General features: G+C 37.2%; 1 protein-coding gene across 1 annotated transcript; it reads left to right on the top strand.

The window, feature by feature from the left end:
• The first annotated feature begins 5,264 nt into the window (after nucleotides 1-5,264).
• On the top strand, nucleotides 5,265-5,852 carry LOC134841702 (uncharacterized). The gene has a single exon (XM_063857737.1). It carries the CDS (start codon nucleotides 5,265-5,267, stop codon nucleotides 5,850-5,852), a length of 588 nt encoding a protein of 195 aa, XP_063713807.1.
• Nucleotides 5,853-25,979: the final 20,127 nt, after the last annotated feature.

Below are 25,979 nucleotides of genomic sequence, written 5' to 3'. Positions count from 1 at the left end.
ACCTATAAATGAAGCCAAATCTGGCAAAGAGTCTAATATGGATCAGGTGCTCGACATATGTAATAAAGTATACGAAATAGCAACATACGACATAACGAGGGTGAGTGTCACAATCAAGAAGTACAGTGTGAACAAGCCGCCCTACATTCGGATCGACTCTTCACTGCAAAGGAAAACGAAGACTTGAAGCAAGTTGCCTATGTCAATTATACTTTCAACGAATTTTAAGAACTTGCCCAAATCTTGGGAGACCTTTTGTTTGCTCATCAATGTAAACTTCAGTATTGCTTTGATTTGTTTTGTATACTTAGTAAATGAAATATTTTCTAAGTGTACATTTAGAGGTAGAAACAGAAAGAAAAATTCTGACGAAACAAACAATTTCATCAAAATTGACAAATTACCTAAGCCAAAATTAGTTGATTTTGAAAAATTGTTATAGAAATGAATGAAAAATTTGTTCTGCTACTGTTTTCATTCAAAATCTGTTTAATTCGGAAAATAATGCAAACAAAAATGTAGTTTTGGTTGAAAAACTTAACATTTTTTTCTTGCTCAGTGATCGTTTTCAATAACTTTTTTCAAAATTTGAGATTGTGATTGGTTGTTAAACAGCGGAAAAAAAATCAATTGTTGGAGTTATTATTAAAAAAATCATTTCAGAAAACCATCATTTGCAAAATACAAAAAATTTCTGAAAAAAAAATTTAAAACAGCAGCTGTTGTTGCTGGTATTCTTATAGGAACTTGTATTGTGGCTAGAAAAATGATCTATCGAGAGTTTTTTTAGTTCGAAAAAAGGAAAAAACTGGAAAGGGTTTCTGATAAAAAAGCGTACTGTCAGTTTTATGATCAAAAATTTTAACTACAAAAACTAAAGGTTGAGTGATCAAGGAATAAATAACAAACCGAGGGTTAACCCTATAAAAATAAAAGACATGAAAAATCATAAGTTTTGAGTGAGTCAAAAGGATTGATTTTGAAATGGTTTTCAACTAGGTTTTCATATAATCTTTGATAAAAAACTTTTTTTATGCTTCAATTTTTTAGTTATTTTAATCAAAATTTTCAAGAGATGGAAAGCTCGATTCTGATTGGTTGATATCAAAATGGCTCAAAATTCCGTTGTAAGTGAAAAAGCGATTTTAACTTATTTCTTTCAAATGTATAAAGTTTCCACAATGATTAAGGCTCCGAACTGATTGCTTGATATCGAAACTGTTGAAAGTTCCAGACAAATTGGTCAGGCAAATTGCCATTAATGTTTACCTTTGATCATTTTTTGGATCCCTTCAAGTCTGATACTAAATTGTTTGGGGTTTTCAAAATCTCCAATTTCTTCTAAACTTCTTTCTTTCTTTTTTGAGATGAATAAAAACGAAAGAGTTACATGTCTTGAGTGTGTTAGACACTATACACGTAAAAATCTGTAGAGTGTTAGAGTGATTCGATTTTTACTTTTCCTACACATAGCAGCAAGGAACTGAGTATTCACTTAAAGAAGCAGCATTCTTCTTGTCAAAAGAACTTTCTACATAATGATAGAAAGCAATTTAAGCAGTCTCCAAACACACTCCACGAGAAGGTAAAATTTAAAAATTCAATATAAAACGTAGGACAAATTACCATAATAATTTTAACTGAATCTCAACAGAGTTCAAATTATCGTAAAATTCTCATTGGAAATTGAAACAAAAATCATTATTTTATAATTAGATTTGTATTGGTGGCTTACTTACAAAAATAATGTTAAAATTGCAGTGAACGCAAATACTCTGAAAACAAATCGTATTGGCTAAAAACTTTTCATTGAAAAGTACATGAATCTTATAAAACATCGATTAATTGAATTGTCTTCCCTAGCTATAATTGTATAGGTTTCCTAGTTGGTTGTCGTTGATTGCGTTTATGGAGTATCCAGTTTTTGAACAGACTCTGAAAATTATTGAGATTGAAGTTTTTTCGATTGTTTTCCAACCATTTTGGAAAAAAATTTACAAACTGACGAATATCAGAAAAAAATTAGATGTCTCAGCTATAGTTTCCAGATTAATACTTATACAAATCTGAACTAAAAAATCTTTCCAAAAATGTAGGGGAAAAAAATACAGTTATCTGCTTCAGAAGATTCTTAGTAAAAAGATTTTTTTATGCTAATTTTGCTTTGGATTAGTGAACTTTTGTTGAAATTATACAGTTATCTATCAAAAAGTCACATTTGAGTGAAGTGTTATTCAAATTGGAATGGAAAACACTCAAAATGAGAGATAGTATATCAAGCAGTAACCAAAAACATTTTAATTTTGAGTTTGCATGAAACTAATGTTGAAATTCAATTTAATTATTTGTGAGTTTCGAGAAAGGTATTTTTGATTTAATGTTATGATTAAAAATCTAAGAAAAACAATCAGAAGTCAAAACTCTCAATTACAGACATTGTAAGATTTTTGTTGAGTTTTTGTTTCCTTCGCTATATGAATTTAGTGAGAGTATGAAAAAATTAGGTTGTTCAAGCAGATTCTCTTTAAATTTCTTTTGGAGACAAAAATGAACGGGTAATTGATACAATTTTCCATTAAACTGTCTTCCTAGTGTTAAATTTTATGAAAAACAAGTTCTTTTAGTGGAAAATACATACAGCAGTAACCAAAAATCTCCATTCAAGTGGTATATTTATTTGAACTGTCAAAGAAAAACTACTAAAAAGCTCTGCTGTAGAAATAATTTTGGGAAATAACAAGACTCATTGAGGACTAGAAAAGATGAATATGTAGAACAATTTCAGATTTTTAGAAAAGTGTACATAATCACCAATTTTGTTGAGGAACAGATATATTTTTTTGAATTTTAGCATAAAAAACTCCTCCAAACTTGATTCATATAGGAACCTAACATGATAATTGTGATAAAAACTTGGATAAAATTTGTGTTTGTTGTGAATTAGCAGAAAATTGAATTATTCTCAGAAATAACACTTCAGTTAACCAATTTGGATTTGTATATAAAAATTTTAACGTTGTCTCTTTTGAATGAATTTTGATGAATCTTTATTAGAAATCCTTGTCAGAATCGAATCATGGAAAATTTCACTAACATTTCAAAAATTGATATTGAAATTAAATTGTTGAGCTGATTTCGTTTACAATATTGATACCGCCTAGGCCCAAAATTAGTAGCAAAACAGATATAGAGCTTAAAAATATATAAGTTTTGAACTGAGTCTAATTTGATGACGTAACTGTACGTAACACTTTTCAAATTATGAGTTTTGACAATTTTTCCAGGTTTTCGGAAGTTTCAGCTGAGTTTCAATTAGATTTCAGCATAGTTTTAGGTAGATAGAGCACTGCTTGAAATTTAGAATCATCTAATAAATATTTAATAGGTCGAACTATACCAAATCTTTTTTGAAGTTTTTTAGGAAAATTTTTAATTTTTTTTGATAAAAACTCTCAATTTTTGTAACTGTTACCCTTGATTTATAATGAAGCAAAAAGTAATTATGACTTCATTCCACAATCTAAACCTAATAAACCATTGTTACTTACCAATTACATAACGCGCGCCGAAATTTTTGCAAAAATTTAGACCTTTCCGCACCAAATACCATTTTTCTTACCGTTCTCTCACCATCACACAAACAATGAAACCTTACGAATTCTATTACCTTTCTGAATACATAGTAGGCTTTTTACTTTTTTTAGTACATAGCAAGATCGAATCAATAAGGTACATAGGGTCAGCCATGCACCCTCCCATGTTAGCTCCAACATCTACTGCTCAACTTAAAACCAAACATTTTAATATCCATTTATTTTTTTTTGAATTTATATGTAACAATTAATCAGTTTTTCTCTGATAAATTTGACAAATCCCGAAGAAAAAAACTTCGAAGTAGATTCAGAATTAATGTTTGGGTTAATTTAAAACCATAGGAGTATCTAGAATACAAAGAAAAAAGTGTGAATTTCGTATAAATTTATGCTGAGCTTTCGTTGCGGCGAAATTGTAAGTTATGAAAAAAAAATTTGCGTTCAAATTAATCAAAACGGCGATAAATATATGGCGTTCTAATTCAATAAACTGTCAACTGGTAATTTTAGTTTTTGATGAGCAATTCAACTCCATTTCAAAGTAAATATTTGAGTCTCAATTCCTGATTGCAAACTTTACTGCTAAAAAATCTCAGAAAACTGTCATTACGACACCAAGCTCGTTTTTAAAGGTCGAAGTTTTGAAAAAGGATCAAACGATTGATTCTAATGTTCAATGTGATTTTAGCAAAACTGTAGAAGAGTCCTCTGGTACTGTCTGGACAATCCGTGACTAATCAAATCTCGCGTGGTTAAACTGATTTTTGAAGCCAGTTAATGATGAATTATCTTATTTTTTTATTTGCCTAATTATTGTGACATAGTAACTCTCTGCGCGCTCAAGACTTGCCGTATAATTAGAGAGAAAGTTTCAGGAGTGGATTAGGAAAAAGGGCTCTAACGAACTAACAACTGAAAAAGTTTAATTTGATGCCGTTGTGACTTATCTCTACAAGGCACTAGAGCCGGGCAAACTGTAACTATGCGGGCAATTGGAACCGTGCAAACATTGACTTTAACAAAGTGTGTAAAACTAAAACAGAAAAATCATTTTACTCAATTCTGAACAGTTTGACTTTCTCAAGTTTACATGTTGATTAACTATAAATTTATCTTAATTTGGTTAGGAATCTAAGATTTAGGAATAGACTTGGAATATATCATCATAAACTGGTCCGCCGGCTAAATTGGATAGGGTTACACTGAATTTCATTAAAATTTTAGGATAATAGTTAGTCGGCGGTCAGGTATCCGGACAACTTAGGCCCCCACATTCAACTTTAATGACATTTCGGAGAAGTTGAAAGGTGGATTAACCACTGGTAGACCCGAAAGTTGTCCCAAGAATCGGTATTAGATTTTTTTTGAAAATTACTGAATAACAACAAAAAATTCACGTTTTTTCTTCAGTGGCTCCGCGCGACGCTACGCTTTCTTCATTTTTTAGTAACTTTTTGGTTCTTTGGGTTCGTTTCTGTCCCCGTGCCGACTTTTGTTTTTGCCTTTTCCTTTTGCATGAAGTATCTCCCACTGAAATACTTCTCTGGTTGGAAACAGTGGGCACCAACGACAGACTACTTCATCTGACATTTCACCACAGATTTGTCAACAATCCCCTTTGAGGAATAGAAAAAGCAAAACCACGAGTGAAACATCGACACTCACAGTGACATGACCGAAAATTTGGAGCACCTCAAACGCTCTAGAGCAACTCATCGACGCGTAGTAATCAAATACTACAATGAAGCAAACACGACTATTCAAAATCGCGGAACTCTTGATGAAACTGGAGTAGCAAGACTTGAGCAACCGGAAATCAGCATCCGCAAGAAACAGGACCACACCTCAAACTCCAATAGCAATATACAGGAACAGATCACAGATGAACAGCCACTAGACGATGAGATCCAAGAAGCAGAAAGTTTGGACGACAAAAATGGACAGTACGTTCATCAAAATCAACAGTTTCTTCAAAAGCTCAAAACACCGACAGGAGTTTCTACAAATACCGTTCGATCAATAGATGTGAATGTCAAATTACCAAAAGTAAATTTGCCGGTTTTCTCTGGAGGAAACATGGAATGGAAATCGTTCTTCGATATGTTCAAAGAAGCTGTGAATGACAACACGAGACTGACGAAGAACCAAAAGCTACATCACTTGAAATCTTCTCTGACTGGAGACGCAGACAAACTACTAAATTCCATAACGATTACGGACGACAATTTTGACATCGCCATTGACTTTCTGGGGAACTGATACGACAACAAACGTTTGATTTTGCTATCACATTTGCAAGAAATCTTCAAGCAGCGTTCGTTGACAACCGGAAACTCTAAAGATCTTCGAGCTATCACGGAAACAACGGAGGAACACCGACTCGCTTTGCTTAACCATGGACAACAGTGGATCAACAGGATAATTTTTTTGTTTACCTTCTGACAGAACGACTTCCCATTGAAACACGGAAAACTTGGGAAACTTCTACACCAGGAAAAGAACCTCAGCGATACAACCAGCTTAAGAAATTTCTCGAAAAAAGATACCAAGCTCTTGAAACATCATCTTTGCGATCGACATCGTTTGGTAATCAACAGCTCGATAGGAAAGGAAATAAAAAAATGACACCAAAGACGGTTTAGACAAATCTAGCTACAGCAGACAACGACAAATGCGAATGTTATGGAAAGAAACACCGGATCTACCGATAAGACAGCTTTAAAACCTGTCAATCAAACACAGATCTCAACTGATCAAAGTGAAACAGCTGTGCTTCAACTGTTTTTGACCTGGACATCGAATTGAGGATTGTTCTGGATCTCGATGCAAAGAATGTGGACAGAAGCACAACGCTCTTCTTCATCGAGAGCAGAAACAACCAGACACTGGACTACAGCAGACTTCAGCAACTCATGAAAAATCTCAGGATGAAGTTTTTCTACAAATTGCGATCATTCTACTCGAGATCAATGGAGAAACTTTTGATGTTCGAGGAGTACTGGATTCAGCATCACAGAACAACCTGACAGCAGAAGCAGCTGTTCAGCGTATACAGGATTTGCGGAGTTGCAGGAAATGAAGTTTGCGAAAACAAGGGACAAGTTCATCTACTCATCGGGCCCTCAGACAATGCACCAATCTCAATAACAGCATCCATTCTTCAAAAGCTAACCAATCATTTGCCTTCGAGGCGAATCAACATCGACAAATGGACAACAGTGAAGGAATTACAATGGGCCGATCCCGGATTCAACGATCCACAGGAAATTGACATGATCATTGGATCAGCACACTACAAGAAAGAATCCTCCAGAAAGTTCTAGAAAAAAAACTGTGGACACCAGAGAAGCTTAATTGTGAGGAACACTTCAAAGCAATAACTAAACGCAGGCCAGATGGACAATTTCTGTTAAAACTGCCAAACAAAGAAGCAGTTGGACTACTTGAAGACTCACTACAGTAGGCTCGCAGACGACTACTTAGTTTACTCTTTCGTTTGGAAGGGAACCCTGAGCTCTACAAGAAGTACAATAACTTCATCAACGAGTTTAATAACCTTGGCCATATAGAGGAGGTTCCAGATAGCGAGTTGGTGCGACCGCACTATAACTGTTTCTACAAGCCACACCATTGCGTTTTCAAGGATTCAAGCAGGACAACAAAACTTCGAGTAGTTTTTAACGCATCAGCAAACACAGCATCTAGAATATCACTCAACGACAAACTGATGGTTGACCCTACAGTTCAAAAAGACCTCTTTAGCATTCTGATTCGCTTCCGGATGCATCAGGTTGCAATTTCAGCCGACATTGCGAAAATATACCGCCACGTGGAGTTGGAAGAAGAAGATAGAGACCATCATCGAATCTTTTTTAAACATCAAAACTCGACAGAGGTTAGGCACTACCGAATGACCAGAGTTACGTATGGAATTGCTTCTTCAGCCTTTTCATTCGATACGACCTCTTCAAGTGCTTGCTGAAGAAAGTGATGACGACTCATTTACGATAGCAACACTCAACGACATGTACGTAGACGACCTTTTCCCAGGATCTTCAGATACTGAATCAGCAATTCAACTACAGCATGGATTCCTTAATACACCCGGTAAAGCTGGATTTGAAATTCGCAAATGGACATCAAACGACACGAAGCTAGTAGAACGACTCCCATTGCACTATCGAGAAGCAGCAGACGAACTGATAATCAAAAGTGACGAGTATGTCATCAAAACACTTTTAATCAAATGGAACCCCGAGCCAGATCATTTTAGTTTTGCAGTTAAATTAAGCGAACAGATCCCGTGACCAAAAGACAAACACTCTTAGAAGTCACGAGACACTTTAACCCCCCTTGGATGGCTTTCGCCTACGACGATTCAACTGAAATCATTGATACAACTCATGTGGATGGACAAGATCTCGTTGGATCAAACGATATTGGTCAAATTACAGGAACACTATGGACGCCTTCGACAGCAGCTTACGGAACTGGAAGACATCAAGTTGTCTCGCCGAGTTCTTCTAGCGCAGACAATCAAAGACCTTCAACTTCATGTTTTCTGTGACGCAGCAACTACAGCAAATGAAGCTGTCGTGTATATGAGACAACAAACCAGCGAAGGTACCACACACGTCAAAATATTGACCGCAAAAACACGAGTTGCGCCTATTAAATGCATTTGTGTTCCACTCATGTAATTTTGTGCATCACTTCTTGCATCGAAACTTGTGGAAGAAACTCTAGTCGCCATCAGGGACAAGCGTTTTATCATACCAACTGTTTTCGCGTGGAACAACTCTCAAGTTACAATTGCGCATTTACGAGAATTTCCTCGCAAGTGGAAGACTTTCGTTGCTAATCGAGTAGCAAAAATTCAGGAAAATCTACCAGCCGAGAAATGGAAATTTGTGCCGACGAAAGACAATCTAGTTGATTGTGCTTCTCGGGGAATTTCTACATCAGCTCTAGCATATCATGAACTTTGATGGAATGGACCATTAAGGCTCTCACAGTCATCAGACAACTGGCCGAGTGCAGAATCAATCTCAGCGGAGACGACACAACAAGAAACCAGTACAATTGAAGACAGCGGATCTGTTACAATGGTGACAGTGGAAAAAGAGAACAGAGTCTTAGATCTGTTGACCGGGTAAATATCTTAGGCTACGTCATGAGATTTGTTAAAAACTGCAGAACTCATCCCAAACTGGACTTTCAAGCTGCAGTTCAAAACGTAGCATACGCAACAACTGCTACATGAGGTATTCATACTCGGGATGGTTTTTGCAGAAGGTTCGGTTTGGGGACAGAAGAAAGCGACAATGCCCGGGAAAGATATGATCCAAAAACAGGTGTTGGTACAGGGGTAGGTTTTGGTACTGAGAATAATCGGAAAAACTCATGGAAAAAACGATATTGATACCAGGTTTGATAATGGTACAAAACGTAAGATTGCAGACGGTTAGTTACCGGGATGGTATTGAGAAGTTAGGTACCTGGAGAAAAAAGCGAAATGACGACCGGTAAGGTTATGGTTCAAAAACAGGTTTTAGTACAGGAGTAGGTTTTGGTATTATGAGTAATCGAAAAAACCCAATGAAAAAACATAAGGAAACCCGGAAGTTAATGGTTCAACGGCAGGTCTTTGCAAAATTGGTGGTATTCGTAAAGGTAAAGCTATGAATAGGGATAACGCATTAGTACTGGATGCTAAAGTAAAGGAACAGGGACAAGACCAGATGATGGAACAAGTGTGGGTACTGATTTCGATGCAAACACGAATTCTGTTAGTGCCACTGATTGTCATTCTGGTGAAATTGCACGTAGGAAAATTTGAGGTAAAGGAACGGGATTGGATTGCAGATGATTTGGGGAAGCTAGACTGCAGATTTCGCAGCAATCGCTAATCGCGCGAAGGCAACAATTCCATCGATCAGAATCTCAGGGAGCATAAATAACGACAACACAACTGACGGCTCACGACAATGGGAACTTAGTGAAGTTCAATCAGGGGAACGACGACAATTCAGAGGAACTGCATCAATTGCCTAAAGCTGAAAAACTTTCAGCCGTGGAAGTTAAGTAAGCTCGCACGACTCTGTACAGCTTGGTTCAGCAGCATCATCTAGCTGAGTTTCAACTTATCAGGAAAGGGAAACGTATTCCAAGGAGCATCAACCTTCTGAGCCTTTCACCCTTCTTCGACAATAAGAGCAACAAAATTCGTGCTGGAGGACGCCTCGCCAATTCACCAAATGACATCAACAAAAAGTTTCCGATGGTCATTCCAAGGAAATCACCAATTAACAAATTGCTCATTAGGGAAGCGCTTGAAATATCGCTTCATAGCGGTCCTCCGATGACACTCTACACCCTTCGAAAAACAGTATGGATACCATGAGTCTTCGCGTTGGCCAAACAAGCAATTCATAAACGCGAGCCTTGCATTCGACCGAATGCAAGACTTCTTCAACCGGAAATGGGAGATTTGCCGCTCGAAAGAGTGGTAGAGTCTTTTACTGTCCGCAGCACAGGACTTTTCTACGTCAAAGTCAGCAGCAGTCAAGAAAATATACTATATGTGGCCATCTTCATTCGCTTTGCAACTAAAGAGTTCACATGGAAACTCTCTCACAAGGGACGATTGCTCAGACGCTGTAAAAAGAGTTTAAAGAAATCTTCAGCACCTTCCCCAATGATAACTCAGTTTCATGGTACACTATTCCACCAAAAGCGCCACACTTCGGAAGATTTTGGGAAGCGGCAGTGAAATCGTTGAAACGACATTTCTTCCGAACAGTTGGGAAAACGCGACTACAACTTCATCCGTTCCTGACAGTTCTCATACAAATTGAGGCCATCCTCAATTCAAGGCCATTTGTTACGCCATCTACTGACGTCAATGATGCACTCGCTTTAACGCCAGGAAAATTTCTCATCGGAAGACCATTGACAGCAATCCCAAGTTGTACGTACGACAAGAAGACATCGCTCAGTCGACAAAGCAAAACCATTGACAACATAGTTCGACATTTTTGGAAACGCTGGAAAGTAATACACTTGACTTCTATGCAGCAAAAAGCTAAATGGACGACATCGCCATCACGACAATTCGCCATTGGAGACATTGTTATTGTCAAAGAGGACAACATCCCGCCTTTGACGTGGCTAATGGGTCTTTGATGCAAATGACAACATCATCCGGGTAGCACAAATCAAAACCCGAACAGGACTATACAATTGACCAGTCAACAGATTTGTACTGTTGCATTGCGACAGAAATTGACTGAATACATAGCTCTCTTCATACAGGACATCACTCAAGGCGTTCTTGTAGCCGCTTTTTCAAACCCGTTCAAGGAGGCCGGGAAAGGTTGTGACTTATCTCTACAAGGCACTGTAGCCGGGCAAATTGTAATTATGCCGGCAATTGTAACCGTGCAACTATTGGCTTTAACAAAATTTGTGAAACTAAAACAGAAAAATCTTTTTACTCAAATCTAAATAGTTTGACTTTCTCACGTTTACATGTTGATTAACTAGAAATTTATTTTAATTTGGTTAGGAAACTAAGATTTAGTAATAGTCTTGGAATATATCAACATAAACTGAATACAGAACTCTCTTCATTCAGGACATCACTCAAGGCGTTCTTGTAGCCGCTTTTTCAAACCCGTTCAAGGAGGCCGGGATATGATGTGACTTATCTCTACATGGCACTGTAGCTGGGCAAACTGTAACTATGCGGGCAATTGGAACCGTGCAAGTATTGACTTTAACAAAGTTTGTAAAACTAAAACAGAAAAATCATTTTACTCAATTCTGAACAGTTTGACTTTCTCAAGTTTACATGTTGATTAACTATAAATTTATCTTAATTTGGTTACGAATCTAAGATTTAGGAATAGACTTGGAATATATCATCATAAACTGGTCCGCCGGCTAAATTGGATAGGATTACACTGAATTTTATTAAAATTTTAGGATAATAGTTAGTCGGCGGTCAGATATCCGGACAACTTAGGCCCCCACATTCAACTTTGCGGACATTTCGGAGAAGTTGAAAGGTGGATTAAACACTGGTAGACCCGAAAGTTGTCCCAAGAATCGGTATTAGATTTTTTTTGAAAATTACTGAAGTACAAACAAAAATTCACGTTTTTTCTTCAGTGGCTCCGCGCGACGCTACGCTTTCATCATTTTTAGTAACTTTTTGGTTTTTTGGGTTCGTTTCTGTCCCCGTGCCGACTTTTTTTTTGCCTTTTCCTTTTGCATGAAGTGTCTCCCACTGAAATACTTCTCTGGTTGGAAACAGTGGGCACCAACGACCGACTACTTCATCTGGCATTTCACCACAGATTTGTCAATTCGGTTCCCCCACAGAATGAAAACTTCAGCAAACAAAGTTTTCAACAATCCCCTTTGACGAATAGAAAAAGCAAAACCACGAGTGAAGCACCTCAAACGCTCTAGAGCAACTCATCGACGCGTAGTAATCAAATACTACAATGAAGCAAACACGACTATTCAAAATCGCGGAACTCTTGATGAAACTGGAGTAGCAAGACTTGAGCAACCGGAAATCAGCATCCGCAAGAAACAGGACCACACCTCAAACTCCAATAGCAATATCAGGAACAGATCACAGATGAACAGCCACTAGACGATGAGATCCAAGAAGCAGAAAGTTTGGACAACAAAAATGGACAGTACGTTCATCAAAATCAACAGTTTCTTCAAAAGCTCAAAACACCGACAGGAGTTTCTACAAGTACCGTTCGATCAATAGATGTGAATGTCAAATTACCAAAAGTAAATTTGCCGGTTTTCTCTGGAGGAAACATGGAATGGAAATCGTTCTTCGATATGTTCAAAGAAGCTGTGAATGACAACACGAGACTGACGAAGAACCAAAAGCTACATCACTTGAAATCTTCTCTGACTGGAGACGCAGACAAACTACTAAATTCCATAACGATTACGGACGACAATTTTGACATCGCCATTGACTTTCTGGGGAACTGATACGACAACAAACGTTTGATTTTGCTATCACATTTGCAAGAAATCTTCAAGCAGCGTTCGTTGACAACCGGAAATTCTAAAGATCTTCGAGCTATCACGGAAACAACGGAGGAACACCGACTCGCTTTGCTTAACCATGGACAACAGTGGATCAACAGGATAATTTTTTTGTTTACCTTCTGACAGAACGACTTCCCATTGAAACACGGAAAACTTGGGAAACTTCTACACCAGGAAGGGAACCTCAGCGATACAACCAGCTTAAGAAATTTCTCGAAAAAAGATACCAAGCTCTTGAAACATCATCTTTGCGATCGACATCGTTTGGTAATCAACAGCTCGATAGGAAAGGAAATAAAAAAATGACACCAAAGACGGTTTAGACAAATCTAGCTACAACAGACAACGACAAATGCGAATGTTATGGAAAGAAACACCGGATCTACCGATAAGACATCTTCAAAACCTGTCAATCAAACACAGATCTCAACTGATCAAAGTGAAACAGCTGTGCTTCAACTGTTTTTGACCTGGACATCGAATTGAGGATTGTTCTGGATCTCGATGCAAAGAATGTGGACAGAAGCACAACGCTCTTCTTCATCGAGAGCAGAAACAACCAGACACTGGACTACAGCAGACTTCAGCAACTCATGAAAAATCTCAGGATGAAGTTTTTCTACAAATTGCGATCATTCTACTCGAGATCAATGGAGAAACTTTTGATGTTCGAGGAGTACTGGATTCAGCATCACAGAACAACCTGACAACAGAAGCAGCTGTTCAGCGTATACAGGATTTGCGGAGTTGCAGGAAATGAAGTTTGCGAAAACAAGGGACAAGTTCATCTACTCATCGAGCCCTCAGACAATGCACCAATCACAATAACAGCATCCATTCTTCAAAAGCTAACCAATCATTTGCCTTCGAGGCGAGTCAACATCGACAAATGGACAACAGTGAAGGAATTACAATGGGCCGATCCCGGATTCAACGATCCACAGGAAATTGACATGATCATTGGATCAGCACACTACGAGAAAGAATCCTCCAGAAAGTTCTAGAAAAAAACTGTGGACACCAGAGAAGCTTAAATGTGAGGAACACTTCAAAGCAATAACTAAACGCAGGCCAGATGAACAATTTCTGTTAAAACTGCCAAACAAAGAAGCAGTTGGACTACTTGAAGACTCACTACAGTAGGCTCGCAGACGACTACTTAGTTTACTCTTTTGTTTGGAAGGGAACCCTGAGCTCTACAAGAAGTACAATAACTTCATCAACGAGTTTAATAACCTTGGCCATATAGAGGAGGTTCCAGATAGCGAGTTGGTGCGACCGCACTATAACTGTTTCTACAAGCCACACCATTGCGTTTTCAAGGATTCAAGCAGGACAACAAAACTTCGAGTAGTTTTTAACGCATCAGCAAACACAGCATCTAGAATATCACTCAACGACAAACTGATGGTTGACCCTACAGTTCAAAAAGACCTCTTTAGCATTCTGATTCGCTTCCGGATGCATCAGGTTGCAATTTCAGCCGACATTGCGAAAATATACCGCCACGTGGAGTTGGAAGAAGAAGATAGAGACCATCATCGAATCTTTTTTAAACATCAAAACTCGACAGAGGTTAGGCACTACCGAATGACCAGAGTTACGTATGGAATTGCTTCTTCAGCCTTTTCATTCGATACGACCTCTTCAAGTGCTTGCTGAAGAAAGTGATGACGACTCATTTACGATAGCAACACTCAACGACATGTACGTAGACGACCTTTTCCCAGGATCTTCAGATACTGAATCAGCAATTCAACTACAGCATGGATTCCTTAATACACCCCGTAAAGCTGGATTTGAAATTCGCAAATGGACATCAAACGACACGAAGCTAGTAGAACGACTCCCATTGCACTATCGAGAAGCAGCAGACGAACTGATAATCAAAAGTGACGAGTATGTCATCAAAACACTTTTAATCAAATGGAACCCCGAGCCAGATCATTTTAGTTTTGCAGTTAAATTAAGCGAACAGATCCCGTGACCAAAAGACAAACACTCTTAGAAGTCACGAGACACTTTAACCCCCCTTGGATGGCTTTCACCTACGACGATTCAACTGAAATCATTGATACAACTCATGTGGATGGACAAGACCTCGTTGGATCAAACGATATTGGTCAAATTACAGGAACACTATGGACGCATTCGACAGCAGCTTACGGAACTGGAAGACATCAAGTTGTCTCGCCGAGTTCTTCTAGCGCAGACAATCAAAGACCTTCAACTTCATGTTTTCTGTGACGCAGCAACTACAGCAAATGAAGCTGTCGTGTATATGAGACAACAAACCAGCGAAGGTACCACACACGTCAAAATATTGACCGCAAAAACACGAGTTGCGCCTATTAAATGCATTTGTGTTCCACTCATGTAACTTTGTGCATCACTTCTTGCATCGAAACTTGTGGAAGAAACTCTAGTCGCCATCAGGGATAAGCGTTTTATCATACCAACTGTTTTCGCGTGGATCAACTCTCAAGTTACAATTGCGCATTTACGAGAATTTCCTCGCAAGTGGAAGACTTTCGTTGCTAATCGAGTAGCAAAAATTCAGGAAAATCTACCAGCCAAGAAATGGAAATTTGTGCCGACGAAAGACAATCTAGTTGATTGTGCTTCTCGGGGAATTTCTACATCAGCTCTAGCATATCATGAACTTTGATGGAATGGACCATTAAGGCTCTCACAGTCATCAGACAACTGGCCGAGTGCAGAATCAATCTCAGCGGAGACGACACAACAAGAAACCAGTACAATTGAAGACAGCGGATCTGTTACAATGGTGACAGTGGAAAAAGAGAACAGAGTCTTAGATCTGTTGACCGGGTTTTCACGGCTTTCAAAAATTGTTACGATCTTAGGCTACGTCATGAGATTTGTTAAAAACTGCAGAACTCATCCCAAACTGGACTTTCAAGCTGCAGTTCAAAACGTAGCATACGCAACAATTGCTACAGGAGGTATTCATATTCGGGATGGTTTTTGCAGAAGGTTCGGTTTGGGGACAGAAGAAAGCGACGATGCCCGGGAAAGATATGATCCAAAAACAGGTGTTGGTACAGGGGTAGGTTTTGGTACTGAGAATAATTGGAAAAACTCATGGAAAAAACGATATTGATACCAGGTTTGATAATGGTACAAAACGTAAGATTGCAGACGGTTAGTTACCGGGATGGTTTTGAGAAGTTAGGTACGTGGAGACAAAAACGAAATGACGACCGGTAAGGTTATGGTTCAAAAACAGGTGTTAGTACAGGAGTAGGTTTTGGTATTATGAGTAATCGAAAAAACCCAATGAAAAAACATAAGGAAACCCGGAAGTTAATGGTTCAGCGGCAGGTCTTTGCAAAATTGGTGGTATTCGTAAAGGTAAAGCTATGAATAGGGATAACGCATTAGTACTGGATGCTAAAGTAAAGGTACAGGGACAAGACCAGATGATGGAACAAGTGTGGGTACTGATTTCGATGCAAACACGAATTCTGTTAGTGCCACTGATTGTCATTCTGGTGAAATTGCACGTAGGAAAATTTGAGGTAAAGGAACGGGATTGGATTGCAGATGATTTGGGGAAGCTAGACTGCAGATTTCGCAGCAATCGCTAATCGCGCGAAGGCAACAATTCCATCGATCAGAATCTCAGGGAGCATAAATAACGACAACACAACTGACGGCTCACGACAATGGGAACTTAGTGAAGTTCAATCAGGGGAACGACGACAATTCAGAGGAACTGCATCAATTGCCTAAAGCTGAAAAACTTTCAGCCGTGGAAGTTAAGTAAGCTCGCACGACGCTGTACAGCTTGGTTCAGCAGCATCATCTAGCTGAGTTTCAACTTATCAGGAAAGGGAAACGTATTCCAAGGAGCATCAACCTTCTGAGCCTTTCACCCTTCTTCGACAATAAGAGCAACAAAATTCGTGCTGGAGGACGCCTCGCCAATTCACCAAATGACATCAACAAAAAGTTTCCGATGGTCATTCCAAGGAAATCACCAATTAACAAATTGCTCATTAGGGAAGCGCTTGAAATATCGCTTCATAGCGGTCCTCCGATGACACTCTACACCCTTCGAAAAACAGTATGGATACCATGAGTCTTCGCGTTGGCCAAACAAGCAATTTATAAACGCGAGCCTTGCTTTTGACCGAATGCAAGACTTCTTCAACCGGAAATGGGAGATTTGCCGCTCGAAAGAGTGGTAGAGTCTTTTACTGTCCGCAGCACAGGACTTTTCTACATCAAAGTCAGCAGCAGTCAAGAAAATATACTATATGTGGCATTTTCATTTGCTTTGCAACTAAAGAGTTCACATGGAAACTCTCTCACAAGGGACGATTGCTCAGACGCTGTAAAAAGAGTTTAAAGAAATCTTCAGCACCTTCCCCAATGACAACTCAGTTTCATGGTACACTATTCCACCAAAAGCGCCACACTTCGGAAGATTTTGGGAAGCGGCAGTGAAATCGTTGAAACGACATTTCTTCCGAACAGTTGGGAAAACGCGACTACAACTTCATCCGTTCCTGACAGTTCTCATACAAATTGAGGCCATCCTCAATTCAAGGCCATTTGTTACGCCATCTACTGACGTCAATGATGCACTCGCTTTAACGCCAGGAAAATTTCTCATCGGAAGACCATTGACAGCCATCCCAAGTTCTACGTACGACAAGAAGACATCGCTCAGTCGACAAAGCAAAACCATTGACAACATAGTTCGACATTTTTGGAAACGCTGGAAAGTAATACACTTGACTTCTATGCAGCAAAAAGCTAAATAGACGACATCGCCATCACGACAATTCGCAATTGGAGACATTGTTATTGTCAAAGAGGACAACATCCCGCCTTTGACGTGGCTAATGGGTCTTTGATGCAAATGACAACATCATCCGGGTAGCACAAATCAAAACCCGAACAGGACTATACAATTGACCAGTCAACAGATTTGTACTGTTGCATTGCGACAGAAATTGACTGAATACATAGCTCTCTTCATACAGGACATCACTCAAGGCGTTCTTGTAGCCGCTTTTTCAAACCCGTTCAAGGAGGCCGGGATATGATGTGACTTATCTCTACATGGCACTGTAGCTGGGCAAACTGTAACTATGCGGGCAATTGGAACCGTGCAAGTATTGACTGTAACAAAGTTTGTGAAACTAAAACAGTTCTAAGCAGTTTGACTTTATCACTTTTACATGTTGATTAACTAGAAATTTATCTTAATTTGATTAGAAATCTAAGATTTAGGAATAGACTTGGAATACATAAACAGATGCTATTCCTGAATAAAGTTTAAAAAGTCTTCTAATATAGTGTTAAGCATTCAAAAGGCCAATTATTTCATAGAAGACGCGTCGGAAACGCGCTTTTTGTTTACAAAACGCACTGAAGCGTCTTGTTGGGACTGGGCTTCTCGACTTTTAGCAAAAATTGGTTTATGAATTTTTGAGAATCCGCGGAAAATCAATTAGGCCAACGTAAGAAAAGTCGAGACAAAATATTCAAATTCTATTTGAAAATCCATCCTCAAAACAAAAGCAGACCAATATACAACAAAAAATAAAACCAACAATTTTTTGATTGACAAACTTCTAAGCACTGAAAAGATGATAGACCAGTCTTTTGTTCTTGTATTATTAAAAAAAACCCTGTTGACCTTCGTAAACGAAGTTAGAGGAAAAGTTTTAGTTAATCACTTCAGTGATAAAATCAATTTCAATGCTGATGCAGTTTTCAGAAAACAGTTTGTATTTTAGAATTGTACGTTTTCTATACGAAGTAGTCAGGCCCACTTTTTTAACAAAAAAAACTGAGAATGACGATCAAAGTTTTGTGTGAGATAAGCAAGTCATACGGCTGAAAAAAGGTCATACGTTCATCAGCTGAAATTTTCTTTCAAAAAAGCGTTCTGTGTACTGAAGTTTAAGTTTTTAATTATTATTCCTTGTGAGTGCTATCAATATGAAAAGGATTGCAAATTTGAACATGAAGTTTGATAGTGAGGTGCAAAATCATTGGTTTTTGCAAAATCATTGGAGATGATCCAAAAACAGTAAGCAAAACTCTCTCACTGGTTGCAGCTGTGGTTTCTGTGAGTTCTGTTGACCAGAATTGAGTTGGCCAGAATTGAGTTGGCGTGAACAGGTCCTGGTTTTGGTTTGACTCTCTTGTTTTTGTCGAGCGATTAATGCGTGTCTCTAGACTACCCAAAACTCTGTCTCCAGCTACTTTTTTCCATCTCGTTGATGACGCAGCCCAAGGATCTAGCAACCCACCTGACGCAATACGAGTAGGATTGCGCCTCTATTCTTCGCTTAGAAAATGGACCCAACAATTGCCACTTTTGACAGGAAAATAAAGAAACAATTCAACTCTCACTTCACTATGTTCAGTGATCCCTGAGTTTACTCGCTAGAGATCCAAGCACACTGAATGTTCCCTGAAATACTGTTCGTTCCAATAGACGATTAATCGAAAACAAGCAATAGTTGTTAGAACCAAATAACAGATTTTTGTTCCGACATTGAAAATGGGAAGGAACTTTGTATTGAGTGTTTTAATTTTTTTCTTTAAGCCTAATTGTTGTGATAAACTTATTAAATAGTTGTAGCGATAAAGCAGCGAGAAGAACGTCTACTCTGAACATGGCTAACATTCTCCTCTAAAGGCAAATATCTCGACAAAAAAGAGCAATGAAAATGATCGCTGGAGTTTTCGAGCACACGAAAGCAATTCTTTACGTCTGAAATTCAAGTGTAAAATAGAAATGACTGCAAAAAAAATAAACAAAATTCTGGATTCAGCGAGCTTAGACCCAAATTTTAAAGATTTATTCCAACTATTGATTGAAGAAAACAAGGAACTTACAAAATCTATAATTCAGCTACAAGCCAGTGTGTAACAGCTTAGTATTAAAACGAATGAACTAGAGAGATATAACTCCAACGATTCAGTGATATTCAACAACTTGCCCCTGGGAATAACTGGGACTTTAATCTGAGACGTATCATTTTTTTGTTCAAAAGTGCTGAATATATCGGTTACAGAAGACGATCTCAAGGCTTGTCACCCTCTGTATCCTGTTAAGGACTTCAACAGACCGCCTCCAATTATTGCAAAATTTATACGATTTGACAAAAAGAATAGTCCGTGGAATTAAAAAAACCTTTGCTTCGAAATTAGTCAACCAGAGCAAGAATAAACCGGTATATATCAACGAAAAGTTATCAAAACATGATTCGGAACTCAAAAATGAAGCTGAATTGAGAGGCATGGTTGTTTCTACATAGAATTCTACTCCTTTTGTGAAAGTTAAAGATGTCGGAGGAAATTTGAAAAGTGTCAAGGTGGATACTATGGAGAAATTGGAGGGTCTAAGCAACACTGCGGTTAGCAAAGTCAAAACTAAGTCGGAAATTTTGTATGGTAAGGTTTTGAAGGACAATATAAGACCGGCTAAAAAACCTTTTTGCTTTCAAGTTTCACATCCGCCAGCATCTACAACTAACGAAGAAATGCAAATTCTGAAAAGTGATTTGGTTGATGATAATGCCTTAATGAGTTTCATTAAAGGTTTCGTGGGCGGTATTATGCAGTCATATGAAACAGAAAACGATGAGTAAAGTACTTTCAACTTACAACTTAACTCAACCTTAACTCAACCACTTAATTTATTTCCTTAGTTTTTGTTGGACTTGGGAACTTTAATGGAGGCAAATACTGGGGGAACGGAGAGCGTTTTTTTCTTAATATAAGATCTCTCAAGTTACATCATGACCAGCTGTGTGTTTTGGTTGATTCACTCAAGAAAAAAAAATTTAGTTATAGCTTTATGCGAAACATGGTTGAACGAAAATAATCGTTTGGAAATGTTTCAGTTGGATGGTTATCGGAAAGTGTTTTTAAAGATAGGGACAAAAGGGGAGGTGGTGAAGCTTTTTTTGTAAAAACTGTAGTTGAATTTAATCTTCAAGATCTGAAATCAGATTTGGAATATCTAGCTATAACTATTTGCAGCAATTTAACTAAGTTTAATGTCTGCGTTGTCTACAGACCACCTGATCACACGTGTCTAAAATTTTTGGAGAGTCTGGATACTCTGTTGAATGAACTTCGATTTTTAAAAAGAACACCTATAATTGTGGGAGATTTCAATATTGAAATAATTTCGAATGATGAGAAACCAGAAGTTTTAAGTTTCAAATTGCTTCTGAAATCTTTTAATTTGGATATTTTCTGAGTGAACTAACCAGAGTCACTAAAAAAACTGCAACCTGTATTGATCATTGGATATCAAAGGTTTTTTTCCAGTGACAGTAATTAATTCAACAATTATTGACAACTATGCATTGTTTGGTGAATTGCCATTTACTATCGCGAAGGCTAATAAATCGGTTTGTTATGCCAGAAAAGTGAAAAGACTGAATAGTGACGACAACTTTCTTAAACTGTTATTTCTCTTACATATCGAATTGGAAAAATTGAGCGTAAATAATTCCGTGAATTTTAAAATTCAGTTTTTAATTTGGTCAATGATCAATGTTTTCGATAGGTTTTGCCCTCCTAAATTAGCCGATATCAAAAAACATTCTAAAGAAACGTGGATAACAAAACATGTTAAGAAACTGTACAAAACTTGAGATATTGCGCATAAGAGAATGGTTACTTTTCCCAATGATGAATCAAAAAAAGCAAAATCAAACATTGAGGAATGAAACCAGAAAACAAATTGCGATAGAAAAGCGAAGGTTTTACGACAATGAATTGGGTAACTCTTATAATTCAAAAAAGAATGTTTCAAGTTTTTAATAAGTTTTTTTGGAAAGAAGAAATCTAGTTCAAATAAGTTAGAGGCGAATAATTTGAATAACTTTTTGTAACCATTGGACCTCAACTTTCGAAAAAAAATTGGGGATTTCAAATTTTTTGCTAGAATCTCTCGCAATTGCGAGATTTTTGTTTTCTTTCCCACTGACACTGACGAAATGGCAAATGTTATCAAGAAATTAAAAAACAAACATTCGACTGGTCATGATGGGTTCAGTAATATGGTGGTTGAACTTTGTGCACCAGTCATTATGAAGCTCATGGTTGTTTGCTATAATGAAATGTTCATCAAAGAGACTTTTCCTGATAGTTGCAAAAATGCCAGGGTAATTGCTTTATTCAAAAGTGGAATCGTCATTGATTTTAATAACTGCCGGCCAATTACCGTTCTTTCAACAATTAGCAAAGTTTTTGAAAAACTCATTTACCGAAGAACGATAAAAATATTACAGAAATTCAAAATAGTTTGTCATAAACAAGTTGGGTTCAGACCAAAGCACTCATGTGTACATGCAATTACACGGATAACTGAATATATATGCGCACAGTTTTGGAGCAAAAAGATCAAGGAATGGCCCTCTTTCCGGATTTTAAAAAGGCATTTGACACTGTTGACCATGATATTTTAATCATTAAATTAGAAAAAATGGCTTTCGTGGAAAATTTGTAAATTTGTCACAGAACTATTTAATTAACAGGATACAAAATGTGACTGATGGTACCATAAATTCGTCTTTAGAAAAAATACTTGTGGTCCAGGGCTCAGTTTTGGGTCCTTTATTGTTTTTGATATAAATCAAAGATATTTCAATTATTAAGGAAGTAACTGAAATAAGTGTTTTTCCTGGTGACACTGCAATTGTAGGTTCTGACAAAACACCAATGTTTTTAAAAGATGTCAGCAAAGATGTCCAGGGCATACATGACTGGTGCAATGTCAACAAGCTATCGATTAATACACACAAGAGTAAACTAATGGCTTTTGGAAAAGACCTATTGGGTTCCAAAATTGCTGGCCAAACTATGAAAAATGTGGATATTTTTAAATATTTGGGCATCGAAGTTGACAAAAACTGAATTCTAATAATCAAACTGAAAAAAAAATTGCAAAGAGTTGTCGAAATTCAATGGTGTTTTGTACCGATAAGATCATGCTTCTCTAAACAGTCGTTAGTTAGGTTTTACATGGCATACGTGATTCCAATAATTTCCTATGGCTTGATAGCGTACGGATGTACTTCAAAAACAAATCTTGATGAAATTTTCTTGATACAGAAAAAAGTTATAAGAACCATTTTTTCCCTTCGTAAGAATGATCATGTGTCCGAGTTTTTCAAGATATTAGCTGCAAAATGTGTATGAAATGTTCATCAGCCAATTATGTTCTTAGGCAATGTTTCAGTTCTAAGAAGTGTCCCCCTTAAACTTTTTAAATCTTCAATCAAGAAAGATGGGTAGACTTACACGCAGGGGTAGTTTAAGATGTTTGTCACAAAAAAAACAAAATTAGCTCAAAATTCGGTGTCTTATAAAACTCTGAAATGTTTCAACTTTTTGTTTTTGTTGTCAAACGATTTGTTACCCCTCAACTTTAACGAATATTCTGACAAGCAAAAGAAAGATTTTTTCGTCAAACTTAAAAAAAAACATGCCTGAATGACAATCGATTGCTTGTTGACATGCTAATAGGATGATTATATGTGGTATCCAAGAGTGCAACTCTAATAAGTCTGTTTTTGCCTTCACTTATTTACCTAGGTTTCCCTCTGGTTACTGCCAGTTGGGCTGTACTGCCCGTACAGTAACCCTGATGCAGTTTGTTAGTTCATTAATGTTCTCTAAACTGTATCTAAATTCAACTTCAAAAAAAAAATTTTTTCCAAGCAAAATCAGCTACCATTAGGTATAACAGTTTGATTGAATATAATTATATTCAGGTAATTTTTTATACAAAAGTAAGAGCCGGTTATCATCGCGAAGTGGTGCTCGATAGCTTTTTGACAATACCGTCCTCTGCATTTATAGCGCTACCAACACACAACTTCTTGCCTATTCGACTTGTATAGTTTTCGCCTGATATTTGCAGCACCCTGTGCTATTGCTACTTAATGTCAAGAGATTAAGGTCAAATTTGATATCTTGATGAAACAGCGTCTCCAACAGATTTCACTCCATATGTGCAGTCTAAAATTCACGTAGTGATATTTTTTGCACCCCTCACTTCTTACGTTTGATTCAGTGAATAATTGTGTCCGATGAAAACATGCGCCTTCAGCTCAAACTTCCTTCAGCTTCGTAGATAAAAAAAAACGTTATTTCCATTACAGTATATCATTAGCTGCAAAACATTCCCGAGCAGAAGAAATTACAGTCAAAGCGAAATATCGATCACATTTAGCTGTCAGCATCTTTTTGGTCAAAAACTAATGAGGTTGATTAGTATTTAAGAAGGAGTTTTTCTCGTATTCGAAATTGAGAGTTTAGTTTTGCCATGAGAGTGGGCAGTTTTGGGTGAACTAAGTTCATTCAAAATTGTTCGGCTAAAAACGTTTGTTCGAAATTGTTCGCTTGTTCGAAATTGGATACGGAGTCAGCAAAAAGTGAAGAGAACAAAAGTTGCTTAGAGTTTCACCAGAATTAATCAGATACAATTTTTCCCCGAACTTCCTAACCAAAATTTTCACCCCAAAAATGAGTCATTTTTGCTTTGTTTAAAAATCACGAATTACGCTGAAACTACTAAACTAATTGATAAGAAAGTAATGTCAAAAAATGCCTTTTACACAGATTAGTTAAATTCTAGAAGGTTAAATTTTCGAAAAAATTGAGTAAACCATTAAAAATTTGACTGTAAGCAAAGTTTTTGATTTTTATACAGTAAAAAGGCTTTTTTTGGGTATCAACAAGAAATATATTATTTCGCACAGATTTTCGTACAATTTTTTGTATTTCAATATCTTTGTTGGGAAGACTCAAAAAAAACATAACTTGGAGTAAATATTTTGCAAAAATAAATAAAAATTGTTTTCAAGCTCAAAATCCACCCCAAAAATACTTCGTTCGAAAAATAGTTTTACACTCGTAATCAACACTCGTAGGCACCAAAAGGCTTATTCCAGTACTGTTGCAGGAGAGAGAACAAGAGAAGAAGAAAAAACTGTACTATAACATTACTGCTCCAGTACTGCATCAGTACTGATTTTCTAGGTTCTTCATTTTTGTCCCGCAACAGTACTGCAAAGAATATAAAACTGGTTTTATTCTTCTGATTATTACAGGCAGACCAATAAAGGCAGCACAGTAGTTAAAAGCCAAATTGTTGGTGATATCATTTCAGTCATTGAATCTGAACGAAGTTAAATGAAAAATAAACAGCTAATTTTGACGTCGGATTCTATAGTTAATGCCAAATTGTTGGCAATATCGAAAACCTTGAACAATTTTATAATTTTTAAGCGTAGAAATCAGCTGGAAGCTATAATTGAAGTCAAAATGAGCTAATATAAGAGCTGCAAGAAGTCCCGTTTTAGATTAATTAACTTCGTTCAGATTCGTTGACCGAAAAACTATTGCTAACATTTTGGAATTAATTATACTTCATCACTGATTTCAGCACGTAAAAGTGTCGAAGAAAAAACTAAACAAGACTGCTCGTATCAGGGCGAAGCCCTGAATATTCTGACTGCCTTATAAGGTTTATGGAGCAGTAATAACATTAAAAATTTAAATGTAATAAAACAAAATGAACACTATTTTTCTAAATTTTGAAATTTTTCATGCAAATCATCACCCCACACCACATATAAAGTACAAAAGGATTAATTTTGCTCCTTGTAACAAATCAATTTTGGCAAAAAAAGCTTCTTTTAACCAACTTGGAACGATTTCTAAGACGGATTAACTCTCTGTTTACGCGTTAATAGCGCGAAATATATCGCGCGTTAATTAGCCCAAATTGGCCAAAATGGCAATCTTTAAACCCACATAGCTTTTGAGTTAGGACCGATGGGTATAACTCATAGAGTAATTTCGGATAGGGTACACCGTCTGCTCGTCACGCTATCTTATTTTCGGCCGGATAGATTCGTGCAACTTCTTAGTCTAATACCGATCCTAATCTTACTCTTATACTATCTAGTCTCAGGTTGTTTAACTAGTCTCTGCTAGGCTCAATAGATCTAGGGTATACTGGTTTATTGCGGCTGCTGAAGTACTCGGGAGAGTTCAACTAATTTCTAAGTTAAATTCAAATCTCTCTGGTGCTGAAATTACAAGTAATTTCAGCACTTACAAATAAGTGGATTGTTAGTTAGATGGATCATGATTGGTTAATATTAAATACTTTACATTGGTAAAATATCTAATTTATCCAATCATAAAATGTAGTTTAGATCAGGTTCCACCCATCCGGGTTTTACAGAGTTTTTTAGAATAGTTTTTCTGCAATTCGAAGGG

Source organism: Symsagittifera roscoffensis, chromosome 3 (genome assembly GCF_963678635.1).
Source record: "Symsagittifera roscoffensis chromosome 3, txSymRosc1.1, whole genome shotgun sequence".
NCBI classification, from domain to species: domain Eukaryota; kingdom Metazoa; phylum Xenacoelomorpha; order Acoela; family Convolutidae; genus Symsagittifera; species Symsagittifera roscoffensis.
This window is presented reverse-complemented; position numbering and strand designations above follow the sequence as displayed.